This window comes from Alosa sapidissima, chromosome 2 (assembly GCF_018492685.1).
Source record: "Alosa sapidissima isolate fAloSap1 chromosome 2, fAloSap1.pri, whole genome shotgun sequence".
In the NCBI taxonomy this organism is placed as follows: domain Eukaryota; kingdom Metazoa; phylum Chordata; class Actinopteri; order Clupeiformes; family Clupeidae; genus Alosa; species Alosa sapidissima.
Window position 1 is genome coordinate 31,689,349 of NC_055958.1, and position 19,994 is coordinate 31,709,342.

At 45.9% G+C, this 19,994-nt stretch overlaps 2 protein-coding genes across 3 annotated transcripts in view; both read right to left on the reverse strand.

The window, feature by feature from the left end:
* Window positions 1-1,611: 1,611 nt before the first annotated feature.
* On the reverse strand, window positions 1,612-4,878 carry ing1 (inhibitor of growth family, member 1). Its single transcript, XM_042084166.1, has 2 exons — window positions 4,476-4,878; window positions 1,612-3,059 (listed from the first exon to the last, which is right to left on the reverse strand). The coding sequence occupies exons 1-2, from the start codon at window positions 4,612-4,614 to the stop codon at window positions 2,272-2,274; spliced, it is 927 nt and encodes a 308-aa protein (XP_041940100.1). The 5' UTR covers window positions 4,615-4,878; the 3' UTR covers window positions 1,612-2,271.
* A 284-nt stretch (window positions 4,879-5,162) lies between these two features.
* The window catches only part of rev1 (REV1 DNA directed polymerase), a 27,642-nt gene continuing 12,810 nt past the window's right edge, over window positions 5,163-19,994 (reverse strand). For both annotated transcript variants that reach the window (XM_042084161.1, XM_042084160.1), the window contains exons 4-22: window positions 19,702-19,870; window positions 18,549-18,875; window positions 17,050-17,774; window positions 15,712-15,819; window positions 15,356-15,475; window positions 14,889-15,021; window positions 14,540-14,668; window positions 14,072-14,226; window positions 13,561-13,680; window positions 12,990-13,210; window positions 12,500-12,672; window positions 11,828-12,108; window positions 11,444-11,631; window positions 10,432-10,689; window positions 10,024-10,123; window positions 7,728-7,933; window positions 7,387-7,537; window positions 7,111-7,213; window positions 5,163-6,728 (exon numbers count right to left, since the gene is read on the reverse strand). In XM_042084161.1, coding sequence (XP_041940095.1) covers window positions 6,617-6,728; window positions 7,111-7,213; window positions 7,387-7,537; window positions 7,728-7,933; window positions 10,024-10,123; window positions 10,432-10,689; window positions 11,444-11,631; window positions 11,828-12,108; window positions 12,500-12,672; window positions 12,990-13,210; window positions 13,561-13,680; window positions 14,072-14,226; window positions 14,540-14,668; window positions 14,889-15,021; window positions 15,356-15,475; window positions 15,712-15,819; window positions 17,050-17,774; window positions 18,549-18,875; window positions 19,702-19,870 — 3,779 coding nt within the window. In that variant the 3' untranslated portion in view covers window positions 5,163-6,616. The remainder of the gene's footprint in view (window positions 6,729-7,110; window positions 7,214-7,386; window positions 7,538-7,727; window positions 7,934-10,023; window positions 10,124-10,431; window positions 10,690-11,443; window positions 11,632-11,827; window positions 12,109-12,499; window positions 12,673-12,989; window positions 13,211-13,560; window positions 13,681-14,071; window positions 14,227-14,539; window positions 14,669-14,888; window positions 15,022-15,355; window positions 15,476-15,711; window positions 15,820-17,049; window positions 17,775-18,548; window positions 18,876-19,701; window positions 19,871-19,994) is intronic.

Here is a 19,994-nt window from a genome sequence, read left to right on the forward strand (position 1 = left end):
TTTATTATGAAATTGTCAAATTATTGTTTCAAGGACATTTGTGTGGGGCAATCGGCATTTGTTATGTAGCATTATACAAGATATTAGATTCACAATATGACTTTTTAGTAAGACTAAAATATATTGCCACTGTAGGTGTTTTTGAGCTCCAGTCAGTGTGTGGGCCCCCTAACTAAATATTTAATGTCTTCAGAGCAGTCTGATTGGTTGATTATGATTGTAGTAAGTCAGTAGTCACTCACTGTCAGTAGGGTGAATTCAGTTGCCTGATGACTATTGAGGCACCAGCATTAGTTGCATGACTATTTCTTTCAGTTTTGTAAGCATGACCTGAGCCTGAGGGTTATATTTAGGATACAAAAGTCCTTGCCTTTCCTCTTGCAGTTCTCCAGAAGCTTCAGGTGTCAGTTGAACATTTGGGTCAATACTTGGAATACTCTGCAGCTTTGAAGATGAGGGTGTGTGCAGACGATGGGTAAATTTCCAAGACAAGGATTTAACAGCTTTGGTTTTGCTCTAAAAATTAACAAGATGAACTGGCAAAGATGAAACTACCCAGGCCGTCCTATGATTTTTATGAGATTAATGTGGTCCACTACCTCATACAATATCAGTCATTCAGTTTCGGTATTGTTATTAAGTCACAAAGCCCCAAGATAAACTATATTACTACAAAATGGCAATTTCTGCTCAGACCAGCAGAAAAGAATCCGAGTCGTGCATTTGCCCCTTCCCCTATGTGCGCCTTGGGTTTTTAACTCTTAATCCTCAACAAAAATCCTCTCAGCTGTCGGAACCACATAGAAATGGTGAAACACGAAAGGAGTTGTGACGTAGCTGCTCTGACCTGCATCTGACAAGAGGTGAGGATGATTAATCGGGGCACTCAGACGTCATCACGTAGTTAGCCTTGATCTTGCTATCTTAATGCTCTGGACAACACGTTTGACCTGTTGGCTGTGCTGATCTGAAGTGAGCCCTACAGTCACCGTCAGAATTCTTCCTCCTTCATCTGGACCGATTCCAGACTGAAAGGCGCTCAATCCACTTCCCGCCTAAGTGCAAAGGTTGTGGACTGGACTGTGTTCAAATGTACTGTATTGTACCGTTAAGCCTGTGACTGATGAATTAACCCTTGTTTAATAGGACAAGGGCAATATCAGGGTTCCCACAAGTCCTGAATTTGAGAAAAATGAAGGCCCTTGAAAGTTTTTTGAAAAAGACAGACATGAGCTACTGAAAGTACTTGAATTTATGCTTTGTTATAGACAATGCAAACAACCACATAGTCTGCCATCACTGTAACACTGCAGCACTATTAATACATTAAGAAGTGCTCACACATTAAAGCCCCCCTCTTTTTTTAAATCTACTGTAAAGCCTCATTTAAACTGTTATGAGTACTTTACCTTTGTGTTCTCTGCTTTAAATAATGGCAGGCTGGGACTGGAACTAAGACTGGGAAGTCTTTGTATTAGATATATTTAAGAGTGTGTGAACCCTGAATAATGGCAATGTACAGACTGTTTAACTGTCCATACTTTTCCCAGGTATTTTCTTCATAAGTATTGCTCCTCCACTTGATATATTTATAAATAACTTCAGCCTGCATACATGTCTTTTTTTAATATGTAACCATTATGCAGAGGTACTTGGAATATATATATACATAACAATGTATGCTCACAATAAAAAAAGGATTTGACAAGTTTTCGCATCAGTAAAGACAAATAAGCATGAAAGGGTATGGTTGAAAATGTACTCACACCAACATGACATTCTTCAAAGTAACAAAACACAGTACCAGGAGGGCTGGATGGGCGTGGGTCACAAGGCAGATGTAAGGAAAATGATTGTATATAAACAAAGACCAAAGCCCTCCGGAGAAAAACCTGGTCCATTTGAGGAGGGGTCACTTCCTAGGGCAGTCTTTGTTTAGAATCACGGCTTACTGTTCCACATTAAAGATGACAAGCAATGGAGAAAGGAATGGTGTGTGGTGTGGAGTAAATCTAACCAAGCATATTTTTTCTCTTGTTTTTAATATAAAGTTAACATTTAACCGAGGACACACAACCCTTCTTGACAGCAACATATCCAACACGATTAAATCTGAACAAAACACCTAAGGTCAGACCTTCAACGCATTATTTTTTGTGACACACATAGGGACGGCAGAGTGAGAATGAAAAAAAACGTGAAACATTGAAAAATTGAAAACATGTCCAGTTTCATGAGAGGATGGGGGGTGTTGAGTTTGCAGGTAGGAAGCTACCTGTTGTACGCCCTCTCCTTTTTGGACCTCTCCAGCGCCTTGTCCATAGTCTTTTCGTTCTCGCCACGGCATTTGGGACAATACCATTTCCCTTTGGGTTTGTGGTGGAGACCCACGCACGAGAAGTGGAACCACTCGATAGGGCACTCGTCGTTGTCGCAGCCGATCATCTCGCCATAGGAGACCTGCTCACACAGGCAGTACGTAGGCTCGTTGGGGTCGATGGGCAGATCGGCGGGCGACGCCTCCCTCTCTTGTTTGGCCTTTGACCGCTTCTTCTTCTTGGACGAGGATGAGGAGGAGGAGGACTTGGCGCGCTTCTCTTTGGGCGTGCCAACGACCACCTCATCGCCATGGTCTGTGCTGTAGTTGGAGTTCTCGCGGTTCTCGCCGCCGTTCTTCTGCCGACGCGAGCGCTTGCCGCCGCCGGACTTGTCCACAGAGCTGGGGGTCTCCTCGCGCCGCTTGTCCACGCTGGGCTTGCCAGACGTCATGGCGGGGGGAGTCATGGCAACGGGGGTCACGGCGGATGTGGATCCCACGGGGGTGTTGGTCTCGGGCGAGCCGGCCTGGCAGGCCTGGAACAGCTCCACATGCCAGTCCACCTGCCGGGTCCGATTCTCCACCAGCTCCACCATCTGGCCTGCGATCTGGATCTTTTCATCGCCCAGCTCCTGGGTCCGGATCAGGGCTCGCTGGATCGTGTGGAGAAGTCGCCTCCTCTGGACTGGGTCAGTCTCCTGTCGGTGCTTCTCATAAGTTTCATCCAGCTCCTGTAGGATTTCTGAAACACAACAACAAATAGTAGGTCAATACCATGTTACTGTCACCTTATAGAAGAAAAACATGGTGTAATAAAGAGAAGCCAAGGTTCATACCTCCACAGATTTGCTTTTAAATTTACCGCAGGCTTATGCTGGTGCTTCTTTTCACCATGGCTTAGTGTACAAAATATAGCTTTAATGATTTTTGTATCAAGTTGTAAGCTGCATATTTCAGTTGTAAGCTGCATATTTCAAAGGTTAACTTATAACAATAATATCTGCAGTACAACGGAATATTCGTTCACCAGATCAGTACTGTCTTAAACACAGGAAATCTTTTGTGTCAAGCATTTTTTCATTCGTACAAGCTCCGCCCGGTCATCCCAAGAAACCACCATCAAAGTTAGACACGCCTCTTTGGGTTACGGTAACGATTAACCAATCAACTCTGCGTATCTCGATGCCAAACCCCTCCCTCACTGAGGCATAGACCAATCTCCTGCAAGCTCTCAAACTATTAAAACTGGCTAGCCATCACAAGCCTTACTCGTTCACTATAAGTTAACGGGTAAACATTACATGTAACATTTCTCAGACCAACGTAAATAAAAGACTGTAGAAAGTAATAAATTCGATTACAAAATAGATCATCTTAAACGCAAGAAAACAGTGCTATCATCTGTTTCAGACTTTTGCAATAAAATACTTAACGATTAAACTTCGCAAATCAGACCACCCTTCAACTTCAGCTAACGTCGTAACACCAGACATGAATAGCGGTAACGTAATACAAAGTCGATTATGAAGCACCAACCAAGCCAAGAAATCAAAAACAGAATTTAAGAGTCCTATCCGCTCAACACAAGCGCATATCTTTTCGTAAATAGGCAGTTTATTCACATGCATTCACCGAGAAAAACAACTCAACCCACGCCGCGAACACCTGGCATTAACGTGTATGTTAGCGGTTTATCCTGTTGCCATAATAGCTCATGCTTCTGGCTGGAAAATACTAAGCGATTCGTTGATCTATAGTATGTATCAAGTTTATACTCAACACAGTATCCAGAATGTGTAATGTTGGCCATGTAGGTTGTTGGCACATAAGACTGTACTTGTTAGCCGACGTCAAATCAACGAACTCTGAATTATCTGCGTAATAAAAAGGTAACGTTAACGTTATGCCATTAGAGAGCCCCCATCAACATCCTATAATCAACAGCCCAACGTTATTGATAACTCTAGCTTCATGGCTAGAGATGGCAAACCTGATCAAGGCTGAAACATGTTCCACATTTTTGTCAAAAAATGAGCAGTTTCATTGCTCGCTAGCAACACATCATCCACCAACGTAGCTACCATAGCTTGAGCATACTATTAGCTAGCTAGCAAACGTTATAGCGACTTTGGTATTAAGAACAGCTAACTTTGATTACCTTGATATTTTGCGTCGATTTCCCTCATCAGAGACACACATCTTTGTAAGTCGAGAGGCAATGATTCAACCAAATCTAAATACTCTTCGACATATCTGGTTACAACGTGTACTGGGTCCCCGTTGGCGGGGTTCAACATTTTGCTGGTGTTTCACGTAGCGACTCGAGTGCAATGGAGGGAACAGCTGCTCGGCAGTCAACGTAGTGGGGAACACAGCTTGATTTTCTTGCAAGTGACGCGACTGTGTTGATAGCTGCAGTTTGTTACAGAGCTAACCAGTTAGCACTGCTAGATAGTTCGATTGTCTTTTCCATTGAGTTTTCTCTTGGCTATCTACACCGATCTGTACACAGTGTAGAGTTACGGCAAGCCAGTGGGGCCAAACGTTCCATTAACACATAGCTAACATGATTGTTAAAACGCTCAGTGACCTATTCTCACTTGACAGCGGAGATGGTGTAATTGTAAACATATTATGGCCAGCGTGTAATAGCCTAACCTAGATTTCCCCCTCTCGAACATGTAACATTGTCATTATTGGCCACTGTTTATCAATTCGTGCTGGTTCACTCATTAAAATCCATTTTAATCCGTACAGTACATTTATGGAACCACATTTCTTGTTTATAAATGTCAGTCTTTAATATAGGGCTCAAAGTCATAAGAATTTAAATTCTGCAACAGCGTAACAGAGTTCCAACAAGTTTATTAGCAAGTTACATTAGAAAAAACATACAAATAATGTCACAGCTTCAGGTCTTCAGGCACGGGTCAGTAGTGATATAGACCATTCACTGACCAATAGAAACATCTAGACCCTTCTCCAAACAAGTTGATATGGTATAACGCAGAAATCTCTCGAGAATGTGAACATGTTGGGACGTTTCCTGTAAATATTAAATGGACCAAGGTCTCTGAAATGAGCACCGAGCCCAGTCAGAATTAGTGTGTAGTTATGAAATACATTCATTCTGTGAGTGAGTGTGTGTGTGTGCTGAATTAAAACATATTTCAGTTTAGTCTCAAGTCTTTTACCTCTCATATATAATAACACTACCCTGCTGTCACCTTTTAGGTGAAAAGTTGATGCATTTCCGAGACAAAGATTTAGCAACACAACACACCTGAAATGGTAAATTTTTTGCCAAACTTAAAAAATGCAATCCTTTTGCAAAATTGTAAACAATATTTCAAAAACAAACGTGACTTCTGTTTAGAAACAAACTCTTTGATATAATTATATGTAAATGTTATCTAAATGAAATTCTGTATCATTATTTACATATGGACCGAGTGGACAAAATTTGGCACTGCTCTATCAGCAAGTCAAAATGCCCAATGCTCTGTTTACATTTTGTATAAAACACAAAAGTGAACGTTTTTAGAGAGCAAAGTAACGTTTTACTTCCATGGCGCTACCTGTTTGCAGCCAGCACTGGCATAGTTCACAGAAGAAGAAAAAAAACAAACACACACACACACAGTAAGTAAAGTAAAAGAATAAAGGGAAAAGACTAAGGATTTCAAATGAAAGCTTAAGGATAGAGTGCACAAGAATAAAGAACAAAAACTAAGGAAAAAGGGTTGTATAATTAAAATGAAAGCTGTCAGTGAACGTTCCAACTTTTCATTATATTTCTGTTGGTCATGAGTGCTTTATTACTTATCTACCCCCCACCTCCCACAGTCTCATTGCAATCCAAATCTGTTTTATTTGTAGATACTGATTTTAGTCTTACAAACACGGCCAGCAGTTTTGTGGATGTCTGCTGTATTATGTACTGTAAGTGCCATTGTATCACAATGGGCATGCACAGCTATACTGAGTTCTGGGCACTTTCACTGATAACATACCAATGACCATACCCACATACCGTGTACATTCTGCTCAATAGTTTCTCCCACCAACAGGACCATATCCGTTTTATTAAGAAATACAACAGGATCTATGATGTCATAATGATGGAACATGGACATCACAGTGTGATGTCTTGCTGAGACATTACGATGTCACAGAAGGGTGCATCAATGTTTGGACTGAGCAACTGTCATGTCACACACGCCCATGAATGTTTGGCTGAGGTGCACTTGATGTCACAGTGAGCGTAGCTGGCAGCTGGGTAGGAAAAGCTCTGCCCCTCTACGTGATCTTTAGGGTGCTGCCATACGTTTGCTGCACAACCACCTGCACATTGTCAACGATGAAATCAAAGGCCATACTCCAAACAGACTCCACAGACTGCTGCATAAGCCTGGGTAAAACAGAAAGAGGCAGACAGGTGGAGAAAGGAAAGAGATCATGGTCATGGACTGTGTTCAGATGTTAACAATGGGAGCAGGGTTGTTTTCCTTTACATATGCATATTATATCTTATGAAATGAACATGTCAAGAGGGTTCTTCCACATAATGTGACTACAGACTAATATAAGACTTTGGTTAAACACCGTTTTTAACTTTGTGTACTTGATAGAGTGCACATGGTTTTATAGGTGTCTAGGCTTAGTTCATGTCCAGACAACCAGCCCACAATGCATCGGCTAAAACTTATTTTTCAATGGAAATCTTTACTGAAGTTCAACCCAGCCCATAAAAGATTTAGGCAGAGACCCAGTAATATAAGAGTAATCCCTACCTCTTCATGTATTTGATGATAATGTCAAGTTTCTCAAGGTCTTTGTCCTCCACAAGCTCAGTGCAATATTTCACCACCTGCAGAATGTCCTCCTCCATAGGCTCTGAGGAACCCAAGGCCAAAACAAGCATGTCTAATAAGTAGCATCATACAGGAATACATACCGAATCAATCTAGCCTCACTGCCCATACGTGTATTAAATGACTTAACACAAAAGCAATTTCAGAACATGTAATGTCTGCGCATGTTATTGTTCATACCACCCCTCTAGTCACCTGAGATGGTTGTGACCCATTCCCGTAGCAGGGTCCTGATATCGCTCAACTCGCTGGCTCCAGCCAAGGTGGGGGCAGGGCGGGGGGTGAATTTGGACAGCACCTCTGGCACGTCCGGCTTCATGGATGACGAGGATGGACCATTCTCCGTCTGTGGGGCACAGCAATGGATGAAAGTTAAAAGAGCTGTAATTAAAAAGTTGAGGAGTTCAGGAGGCTTCTCTCATCAGAATGACCAAACATTGACATGCATTTACTCCTATGTCATGGCAGCGAGGAGGAAATATACATTTTCTTCTAAAGGCATAAAACTATAACATAAAAAAAGGTACATAAGTCACCTTCAGTCCGCTGGGGTCGTCTTTGAGCCGGAATGGTGGTGGGGTCGGCTTGGAGGGGCTGGACTTGGCAGGGCTGGTGGCTGGGTGGAGCCTTTTGAGAGGGCTGGGGCCCTTTTTGGCCGGGCTGGCGTCCCTCTTCTTGTAGCGGCGCTTGGTCCTGCCAGCAGCTGGCTGCTTAAGCTGCAGAAGAGGGTTCTTCTGCTTCACTGGAGAACAGAGGGAGGACAACAACACAGGGGTTTCAACATTCATTCATTTAGCTTACACAAACAGCTATGCCAGCTATAAGCCAATAGCTCTCAATAGCCAAAACACTTGTATATATAAGTATAAGTGTTGCTTACTTTGATCCCGTAAGGGAAATTTGGTCTCTGCATTTATCCCAATCCATGAATTAGTGAAACACACTCAGCACACAGTGAACACTCAGTGAGGTGAAGCACACACTAATCCCGGCGCAGTGAGCTGCCTGCAACAACAGCGGCGCTCGGGGAGCAGTGAGGGGTTAGGCGCCTTGCTCAAGGGCACTTCAGCCATGCCTACTGGTCGGGGTTCGAACCGGCAACCCTCCGGTTACAAGTCTGAGGTGCTAACCAGTGGGCCACGGCTGCCCAAATTGTCCGTACTCTGCGTTTCTTCCGTTTGTTCGCTTACTGAGAGCAGGCATATTTATTTCCATACAAAAACTGAGGATTAATGAGCTTACATACAATGCCGTTTCAATCACGACAAGCCAATAGCTCTTAATGCCCAATTCCTTGTGTAGAGTAAGTAAGTAATTCTTTATTTATATAGCGCATTTTATATGCAGAGTGCAGAGACAGCTTTATTATTTAGAGGTTAAATTTGTGGCAAACCTTCACAGCATGTACCATATTTCCTTCCTCATATCCTGCTTCTATGTGGAGTAGTTGATATCTGATTTGACTATGGATGCAGTTTAATGGCACCATGACCGCTGGGTTGCATGATCATTATGTAACAGTAAAATAATTATTACCCATTGAGCAAACACCTCCCAGGGGCCTCTGTGGATCGATAATCCTTCCCTTCTGCAATTGGCATGGATTGGGAATGGGAATTTCTGTTCATGTATTCTGTTAAGTATATTTTTACATCTTCAATCTGACTGCTTTTTTTTCTTTTTAGGTGACACCTTCTCATGAAAGCCACTGAACTCTGTACTACACACGTTAACGGCCACGCCAGTATGGTACAGATGCCCACCAGTGGTGATGCAAGTCTCCAACAATGCGCAGTGTTCACCCAGACCATGTGAGGGCAGCGGTGCTGGAGTGTGGTCACTGCTGTTGTGGTGTTGTGTTATGGTATGTTTTTGTTTTTGTTTTATTTTGTGCATGTCATACTTTGGTACATCCAACTTCTCAATAGTGTGCATTACGGAACAGGTCACTTGCGCTAAAGCACTAGAAGCTACCTGAAGCTTCTGCACACTTGCCTTTTTAAACTTAGTCAGCAGGGGGCAGCACACAAGGAGAACAGTATGCTTTCAAGAGACTTAATTTTGACGTTGTCTGAGAACATGTGGAATTTCCTTGCCAACATGTTATCTTGGACATATAATATTATGGTCATATTTTTTATTATTACAGACACTGTGTCACTTGTCCTGACAGATAGAATCGTTGTCCCTTTTTGTTTTCTATAAGAAGACAGCACTCTTTTTTTTATCATTGTATTGCACATCATATTTTACCCAGTGTGGTCTTTTAAATGGTGTTCTTTACGTTCATTTTATTATATTATAATTTTTTTCACTTTGTCTTTATCCTTCCTTTGAATGCTCCTTTTGCTTTTTATCCATATAAGGCCTCGCCTTGTTCAGAGAGCCCCCTGGCCCTGCAGCCCGTGGTCGGGTACTGCCCTCACTGGCCCTTTACTACGGAAGCCCCTGGGCACATATCTGGCGTCTGGTGGGAGGTGAACAGACAGGGTACAGGCCAAGTGGTTGTGGTGGGAACAATTTAGCAGGCCTTGAATGCAGGTGCAGGAGATGGAAATTAAAGAGACATTTTTTAGTACTGAGAGTTGTGGCCTTGGTTTTGCAGTCCTTTTGAAGTGGCAGCATCCAATTTTTTTTTGTGGCAGCATCCAATTGTCCAATTGCTCAAGGGCACTTCAGCCGTGCCTACTGGTCGGGGTTCGAACCGGCAACCCTCCGGTAACAAGTCCGAAGCGCTAACCAGTAGGCCACAGCTGCCCGAAATATGTATCATATGAAATATGTATCATATGATCTTGTATGAAGATATTATATAAAGGAAGAGCAGCCTACCCTCAGTGCCTTGTGGTTGTGCACTTTCTCTGCGATTGTAAGCAGAACACAGCTCATCTTGTAACTCTTTCGGCAGCGCTGCAAACACTTCCGGGTCGACCTACGAGAAACCAGAGTGAGGGTCAGAAAATGCAGTATGAAGTAGAGCAGTGGCTAAATCCACCTTATTTGCAAGGAGTGAGAGTGTGATATGGTGTGAAATGAAATATTTAGTTGATATAAACGTGTATACTGAGTATACAGTATGTGGATTTATACACATATACACATGTGCAAAGTATGTATGAAATGTATGGTATGTGTGGTATATATGCATGAATGCATAATAAGCATTCTACAAAACTGCATGCATATAAGTGTATGTATGTCCATATTGTTTTTACTCCTCTGACTGGCAGTGCTGGTCACCTGTGAGAAGTCTGGCAGTGCCAGGATGATGCCCGTGGAGCCCATCTGGTTGGGGATCTGCAGCAGCAGCGTGCCCGGGGGCGGGGGAGGCTCGGGGGGAGGTGGCGAGGCGCAGGCCGAGGCCCGAGGAGGAGGAGGACGCACGGGGGAGGAACAGGAGGCGCCAGGCTGCTCCTCATTCTCTTCCCTCCGGCTCCAGGTCCTCTCCACCTGCTGCCTCAGCTCAGGGGGCAGCGCCTCCAGCACGGAGCGGTCCACCTGCACCACAGGTACGTACGGCACCAATCAAGTACAACCAACACTGTACCGGCCACTGTACATGGCACTGGTCAGTACAACCAACACTGTACCGGCCACTGTACATGGCACTGGTCAGTACAACCAACACCGTACCGGCCACTGTACATGGCACTGGTCAGTACAACCAACACCGTACCGGCCACTGTACATGGCACTGGTCAGTACAACCAACACCGTACCGGCCACTGTACATGGCACTGGTCAGTACAACCAACACTGTATTTCTTTCCTCAGTTAATCTGTTCATTCATTCATTCATTCATTCATTCATTCATTAGATAAGGCACACATTAATCAACATTTCTCTAAATGTGCCAGTGTTAGCCAGCTGGCTCATTTTCAACTGCCGTCCTTTGGCAAGATCTTTGAATAAGCAGACTACAGTTAGCTGAATTTTCTTTTAGATCATTTCTTTTATATCATGAATTTTCTTATATATCAATTCCATTTTACAATCTTCAACTGTACATTCACATTTATGTCATATGCACTCAGAAAAAAAAAGTACATCCACATATCCACATTCATAGCACAAATATCACACAATGAAATACTACATTGTAATTACACATAGTGAAATTAAGTTTGTTCTTCTATGTCAACTCAAGAGCTACGGTTCTCCTTAGATGGTAAAGATGGCAGCTTAGGGTCCTTTTTGTAGGCGAACCTACGAGGTCTATTGAGAGCTCATTGTGTCCAGGAGTGTAGTTACCTGAGAGGGCGAGGGCACTTCTATGCTGAGGTTGAGACGGGAGCGGGCGTGGTTTGGAGTGTGGGGCGGGGGCTCTCCTTTACTGGTACTGGGGATTGGATCAGAGAAGGAAGTGGGCGGTGGCATGCTGGAGGAGCGAGTGTCCTGATTGGAGGATGATCCTGAGGAAGAACCACTGGGCATTGCATCTGGAAAATGGTACAAGTATATTTTTATTTGACGTCCTCTTTGACAGTTTTAGCATTTAGGCATTATTTTCATTGAACGCATAATGTATGTAGTCCTATAATCCTATAAACACACGCACACACACAATGTATGTAGTCCTATAATCCTACGAACACACACACACACACACACACACACCTGTACACCTTCCCTCACCTGCATCTGGTCGGGCAGTGCTGGGGGCTGGCGTGCTGCTGCTGGTGCTGGTGATGGTGGTGTTGTTAGTGTGGGGGGGGCGGCGGGCCAGCAGCAGGTCCCTGATGGAGCAACGGGAGTCCTGGGGGGGCGCCTGCACCTGGGGGCCCCCATCCAGCAGCTGCACCTGCAGCCCCACACCCCGCATGTCCGACACCTCCAGACGCATGGCGTGGAACAGTTTGATGGCCTCCTGAGCAATCAGCTGACCACTGTCTGTGGCTTTACCTAACGTCACTGACCTGGAGGGAAGACAGAGAGAGGCAGAGAGTGAGAGAGAGAAACGAGAAAAACATCACACACAAACATACAAAAGCGGAAAAGTACAGGTGACATTTTGTTGATTTTAGCCCAACAGCCAATCAAATACACTACCCCTTCCAATCAGTGCTCCTAAAGCAAGCTAAAGTGAAAGCCATTTTCTTTGCCATTTACAGAGCCAAGACTGTGCACCAACATGCCCTTTATAAGCTCAACTATTTGATGGATAGCTTGTCAAATACAAGGAGATTTTCACTGAATTTTGAACATAAACAAAGTAAAATCAATTATAATCAAGGGCATCACAATTAAGCTATGGAGTTACAAGTGACCAATGTCAGATGCATGATGGGGGAATGCGGCCTCTCTCACCTGGCTAGGTTGTCACAGATGCCGTGACCTCCGTACTTGGCTGGCTCCACTGGGGCTCCGGGTTTGCGCATCATGACCTTGAGAGTGACCCTACGACCTTTAAGCCCCGCCCCTTGCAGCCGCTTCTGCACCTCCATGGACAGATTGCTGAGGAATGACTCCGCATCCTCCACCTACCGAGAAAGAGACACAGCCGCAGTCAACCTCAAGACCCTATTCAGACTTTCAGTAAAGTGATTAAATAATGTTTTGGTAGCGCGCACACACACACACACACACACACACACACACACACACAAACACACTTAATTCAATCATTCATCATTAAGAACAGTAAAAACCATAAAACCGCCCAACCATCAAATAGAACTTGCTGTGCTTTGTTTGCTTAACTCCTAATCTAACACAACTCTATGATACACTATTCCTACTGAAACTGAGTGTGGATTTAACACAAGTAAAACATGCGTGCATGGGCTTTTTGAGTGACCTTTGTGAAGCGGATGTTGTAGTTCATCTCGGCCGAGACGGACTTCCTTTCCTTTTCGCTGCGGACAGGGCGATCGTCCAGGCCGCGGCAGAAGCGGAAGAGTGTCTGCCCGGTGCGCGGGCCAAACTCCCGCTGCAGGCGTGCCATGGACACCTGCTGCAGGTCCCCACACGAGGTCACGCCCAGAGACGCCAGCTTACTGCCCATGGAGCGGCCCACTCCTGCGAGCGCGCACACACATACACACATACAGTAATGAACAACAACAACAGCAGCAACAAGACAAATAAGCCAATAAGCTAAATAAGACATGTCACATAATACAATGTACACTCAACTGCATATTTCCCAACGCTATCTGTGACCCTATAGCTTGGCTAGCACATGGGGCATTCCTGCATCGTACCATAACTCAATGATCACTGAAACTCTTAATTGTCCATTCACTACTGATACTGCTGCATGACTCATATTATGCTATATGCTATTCTAGGGAAACACAAAGGAGACCAGGATGACTGATCAGCGTCGTTACTACTGTCTGCCAGCAGGGGGAGTGAGCGAGTCTCACCTGGCAGACTGGTGACCGCCTGGTCGCTTATGAAGTCGTCCACGTCCTCCGACCTCAGCAGGTACTGGCCTTCGGGCTTGGCCCGCCGTGTGGCCATGCGCGCCAAGAGAATGTTGGAGCCTGAAAACAGGGGCGGACCCAGTGATGTTTTTAATTAGAGGACTGGGACAGGGATGAAGCAGAGAGAGGTATGTTCACATGCGTGTTATGGTCCAGGACAGAGAGAGACCTGTCTGAATAAACCCTATCTATTCTCACAACTCCTGTGGCTCTACTGGTACATTAAACACAAGCTCACTCTCATCCTGATAAAAGTGTATGTGACACGTAGTACGCCATCAGTTTGGATAAAAAATAAATCTACAATAACATTTAGTGGGTATATATATAGAAATAAATGTTCTGTTAAATCACAGAACTGATTGTAATGAACATGTAAAATCCCTGTACTTATCGTGGAAAGACAGTCAGCGGTCACCACCACACAAAGGTCAAAGGTCACGCCACTCACCCATGCCCACAGAGGCCGAGCAGCCAGTCTTCTCCATTACGTCGGCCCGGATGGCGCTGGCCAGCTCGTCAGGCGTGACGCCCACTTCGGCCAGCAGGGCGGTGGCGTCCAACAGAGCCTCGTCACAGCTCAGAGCCTCTATGTGGTGGGTGAAGCTGCGGGGGGAACGGAGGGGTTAGGGGACCGCACCGCTAGACGCCACAGAACACCAGAGAAGCAGGGAGAGGGGTGAATGCAAGAGAGAGAGGGGGGGGGGGAGTGTGTGAGCTGAACACGAGAGAGAGAGAGAGAGAGAGAGAGAGAGAGAGAGAGAGAGAGAGAGAGAGAGAGAGAGAGAGAGAGAGAGAGAGAGAGAGAGAATATACAAAAAGCAGGGCAGGAAAAGGGGCTTGCATACAATCTCTACAATTACTGACTTAGAAAGCGGATGAGTGTTAAACGGGTGGGTGTGTGTTTGTTTTTTCCTACCTGGCCAGGGTCTCGTACATGACCAGTGCCACCTCCTTATAGGCCTGGAAGTCGTAGGGTACGGCCTTAAGCTCCGGACACAGCTTCTTGGCCTGGCCGAAAAACATGCCGTTCTTCACTCCTGCTTGCCTATGGTTAAAAAAGGAGACACGTGACCAGACACACACAGCTCATCTTTTGTTCTTATCAGGTCTTCAGCTACTCTCACCCTCCATCTCTTTATGGTCTTTATCTTTCTCTGAATAGTCTCATGAATCATGAATGAGTCAGTAAGCAAACAGTTCCCAGGAACCAGTTTGAATGTAAAGGCAAAGCCCACACACACACACACACACAGCTTGTGGGCTACCTGGCCTCGTAACTGCAGGAGGCGATCTCGGCCATGGAGAGGGAAGCCTGGTCCTGATCCATCCCGTTGCCATGGCGATGCTCGTCGATGTCCTCAGGCGAAGGGGTCATCTCAAGGTCACCGTCCATCTTGTCTAGGTTACACCAGGACAGGAATCACACCGGACAGTGTAAGTATGAAAACTTGATACTGATAATGATAAGTTCAAAACAAAGCACTTCTTGCAGTGCCATCCACAGATCCCTAAACGTACAGTGGCCTGCCCTACACTACAGTAAAATACTGGTACGTTTAAAAGACTTCTCAAAACGTTTTAAAACTCTCATCAAGCTGAGGACAATAAAATGCATTCAAAGTGCTTGAGGTTCCATGAGAAACTGCCCGCTGTGGTGCACAGCACTGCTGGTGTCCTGTTCTACCTGTGGTGCCAGGTAAGGTTCCAAAGGGCACACCTGGCCCAGGCTCACCTTTCTGCTGGTGCTGGTTCCGTTTGTGCTGGTAGTACTGGAACTCCAGCTGGGGGTTGGCCCCGGGCCTCTGGGCCACACGGCCAGGACCACGGTTACTCGTCACGGCAACGGGCTTCCCTGAGGACAGATGGACAAAGAGCAGAGAGAGAACAGAGAGCGAAAACGAGAGAAAGAGAGGAGGGAAGGAAGGAGAGGGGTCAGGTAAAGTAGTAATACGTTGAATGTGTAAGTTTCCCTGGAATTTTGCTCGTCTGCACCAGGAACAGGCTGTATGACCTCTCTCTCTCTCTCTCTCTCTCTTTGTGAGTGAGTGAGTGAGTGAGTGAGAGAGTGAGAGAGTGAGTCTGACTCACCTTTCAGATCTGGTCGGTGTCTTATTCCTACTGAAACAAAGAAGCAGTCCATGTCCACATGCAGGATACAGGACTGTCTGACCTGAGGAGCAGGCATGCTGGACAAACCTGAGAGAAAGAGAAAGAAAAAGAGATAGATAGATAGATAGATAGATAGATAGATAGATAGAGATAGAAAGAGAGAGATGCAGACAGAGAGAAAGAGAGAGAGAAAGAGACAGAATGGAAGACAGGAGTATGAAAGATTGAAGTGAGAAACAGAGAGAAAGAAAGAGTAACGAATGTTCTCTATTATTAATGAAAATCATTTTCATCCACACAATACAGCATGAAGCTCTTCACCCTTATACACAGTCTCTCACGCACGCACGCACGCACACACACCTCCACTCATACACACTCTCCCACGCACGCATGCACGCACACACAAAACCAAAGGCTGTCGTAGATGTTCTCTCCACTGACATTTAACCAGCATAAAATGACATCATGAAGCACCTGGTTAATGAGAATTCAAAGGCACATAGAGACACAGACAGACAAGGAGCAGATGAGAAAAAAAAGTGTCAGTGTGTGTGTGTGTGTGTGTGTGTTGCACAATTACTCAAGAAGGATTGGCAGAAAGACATAGCTTCAGACCCCTATGAATAATCGCTGTATTACTCTCAGAATGTCTCAATGTCACTTCTGAGGGTTATAACACACAAGCATTGGTCTGCAGGTATGACAAGATAAAAAGGTTCTAGAATCAGACCTAGAGTGGCCCTCGACAGTGAGCTTAACAAGAAAGCTCCAGCATGTTGTGACAAAGCTACTGTGTGAGGGGAAGTCTTCCCACAAGGTCTCTGGACTGTCAAATTGGTTTGATTGGTTCCCCAAAAAAGTAGACCGAAGTATGAACTAATTTGCTAATGGTGTCTCTAGTTTTCTCATTGAACTGCCTGTTGCATGCTCTTCCCATAAATAGCACAATCAAACCTCTAAAGCACACACTAATGAACTAATGCAATTTGCTAATCACAAAGGCTGCAATTAATTAACCTCTGTCTCAATGGTTAATCTGGTCACATCTATGATCTTTAGATTAATTTCATCCTGCTTTTGTGACAGACAGTGAAGTCCACCTAACAGGAGTGCTGTGCTTGTAATGCACTAGGCAGAATCACCCCTTAGTTGCCCAGCTTAAAGCGCAATTTGGAATATTAAGCTGAAGCTTGACTTAAAAAACATATCGCAAATCAAATGGCAATATCTATCAGAAAAATCGCAATTATATATTTTCCCTAAATAATGCAGCTCTAATCCAACGTAGGTTAAAGCCTACCCCAGCAGACCCACCTGAGCTGCGCTGAGCCCGGAGCTTCTTCAGCCTCTCCTTGCCAGAAAACACAGCACCCCCTGTTGCCCTCCTCCGACACTGCAGGGAGTTGACGTACTCGGCGAACTCGCTCCTCCACGTGGAGATGTGGTGGAGCCGGGAGTACGAGTAGAACTCCGAGATGATCCCGCCCTCGGCTCCTCGAGTCGCTGGCTTTCCTGATTGGTCGCTGAGGTCTTGGTGGGTGTGGTTATGGGAGGGGCCACTGCTGTGATGACTGCCGTTCAGCCGGACTCCTCTGCTCCCCTGGTCGGGTGGGTGTGGCCTTGCAGGGGTGAGGTCAGACGAAGTGGATGCGTTCTGATTGGTCGGGGATGCTGGAGGCGGGACTTGCCGCTGAGTGTTGGGCGAATCAGAGTTGTGTTTGTGTTGAGTGACAGGGGAGACGCGTGGTTGTTGAGGGGGAATGGGACTTGGAGTCCTGGGCCCATAATAGGGGCTTCTCTCTGGGCTTACAGTGCTCATAGAGTCCCTTTGTTCTGGTTGAGCCTCCTGGGTCAAACCCCCAGGATGAAGGCTCATGTCCGTAGGCTTTAAGGCACCATTGAAGGGGTGGACGTGGCCATTGGTCAAGGTAGACTCTTTGGCCCTCCCACTGGTCGAAGAGTGCTCCTCCCATTGGTCCTCGCCATGGAGACCATTCAGTCTGATTCCGCCTCCCTTTGGGTTCTGCAGTGAGCCATTTCTGAGGGACGACACATGGGTCAGCATCGCCAGGGAAACGACAGCATTGTTCATAGGCAATTAAAGGCTAAATGGTCCCATTCACCACATCCATTTTGAGAAAGCAACCCACTCTCTATCCACAACATCAAAACAACATTTGAACATTTTATAAATCACTGAAGCCCTTTGTGTGAGCAATTGTGCTCTGAACCCAAAAGTAGTGAATCATGTTTGCGGAGGTGAGCTGCTTTATAATAATGCACTCCTCAGTCATATTAGAGAAAATAAAAATGGAACACATACACAGACACACACACAGACACAAAGAGATACACTTGCCGTTTATCACATAATAAAACATTCAGAAATTCAGAAAACTCAAAGTAGTCATTGTTATGCCAGAGCTGCACACTAAAGTGAATTCTATCTGAGAGACACACACATACACGTTAGCCTGGCTAGCGCCACCACTTCTCAATGAGACGTGGTCTGGGAACCAAACGTTAATTTTCTCGTATTTGAAAAAAATGCCCAGATCCGTCAATTGGGTGCCACGGATGTCTATCAAATGCGTCTGTGCATAGCTCATCATTGTCTTGCTTTCCCCCTTGTTCTGTGATTGGTCCCCTATCTCAGGCGAAAATTTGCTCCATGGTCTCCAGGCTGCCTTAGCGGCGTGAATCAAATCGCGCGCAAGGCAGCATGGGAACACCCAGGCTACATACACGTATGCATATCTACTCAAACTATAACTATTGCGTGCATGTGCACACACACACCCACACACACTTACACTCTGAGCTCCAGCTCCTTATGACCATGTGCCGCATCACTGGAGACTGGCCGTGGTGACACCTGGCTCTGTTCGGCCAGAGGCTCCTGGAGGAGGGGGGGGCCAGCTCCGGGGCTGGCATGGCTGGGTTTGGGAGGCCCGCGGCTGGGCTTCACGGGCAGGCCTTCCCTGCATACAACGCTGGAGCTGGACGATTGGTGGTGACCGCTAGCTCCCGCTAGCTCCTGCTGGTCCAGCTTCCGCAGGCACACGCTGGGGAAGCTCAGGCCCTTCTGCTTGGCATAGAGCTGGTACTGGAGGTAGGAGAGCTGCCGGCCTGCCTTAATACTGAGGAGGAGGAGGAGGAGGAGGAGGAGAAGAGGAGATGAGAGGAGGGAAGGAGAGGAGAAGAGAGGAGGAGGAGGAGGAGGAGGAGGAGAAGGGCAGATGGGAGAGAGGAGAGGACCGAAGGACACAAGAGAAGGTGAGACAGGAGATGATCAGAGAAAGAAGGAGAAAGGGACAGCAGAAGAAGACAGGGAGAATAAGAAAGAAAAATGGAGACAGAGGAAGACCAAAGATGAGAGGATGACAGAGAAAAGGAGGAGAGGAGAGAGGCAAGAGGAAAAGATCAGTGGAGAAAGGAGAGGAGAGAGTGGGTTTAGACAAGGCCTGAAATCTAGGCTCTTGGAATTCTGGAAGTTTCTAAATAAAAACAATCAATGAGGGTGAAATCTAGGTTCTTTGCTATGTCTCTACAGACAACATCTGGAAGTTTTAACACAAAACCGATCAATGAACGTCTGCATCTAGTTCTCTTGGGAGGCACCAGTTTGTGAGAGAATTGGGATGATGGAGCCTAGTCTGCCTTCAAAGCAACTGTGAAAAACAACATGGAAAAAGGGCTAGGCAAGCGAAGGATCCGAAAACACACACATATCTTTCCCTATCCCTATCCCTATCCCAAACACACACACACACACACACACACACGCACACCCACACTGAGAGAGAGTGTGAGAAACACACACAAATGCACTTGCATACACACACACAAACATTCTTGCATACACACAAAAAAAAAAAACACCCGCACACAGACAGACACACACACAAATGAGACAGAACCCACCCCCCCACCCCACCCCACACACACACACACACACACCCCTACCTGTCAGTGATCCACTCGGGGCGCACCACCTTCTGGCTCCTGAGCTGGCTGATCTTGCTGTTGGGCAGGTTGGTGGCGATGATGTGCGTGGTCTTGGAGTGCGAGTAGTACACGTGGAACTGGCCCCCATGCAGCATCATCAGACGCCGCAGCTCGTCTGCACTGGGCTCTGCACACACACACACGGGACAGTGAGGAAGTGTGTGTATGGAGAGTGTGTGTTTAGGGAACTGTATTTCCCTTGACCTGGATGGACACCCGGCTTAAGATGCTGTGTGACTGTGTGTGTGTGT

Coding starts and splice junctions, on each gene's coding strand:
- ing1 (XM_042084166.1), bottom strand. CDS start 4,614: ATGTTGAACCCCGCCAACGGGGACCCAGTACACGTTGTAACCAGATAT. Junction 3,060..4,475: donor AATCGACGCAAAATATCAAG/GTAATCAAAGTT, acceptor GTTGTGTTTCAG/AAATCCTACAGGAGCTGGAT.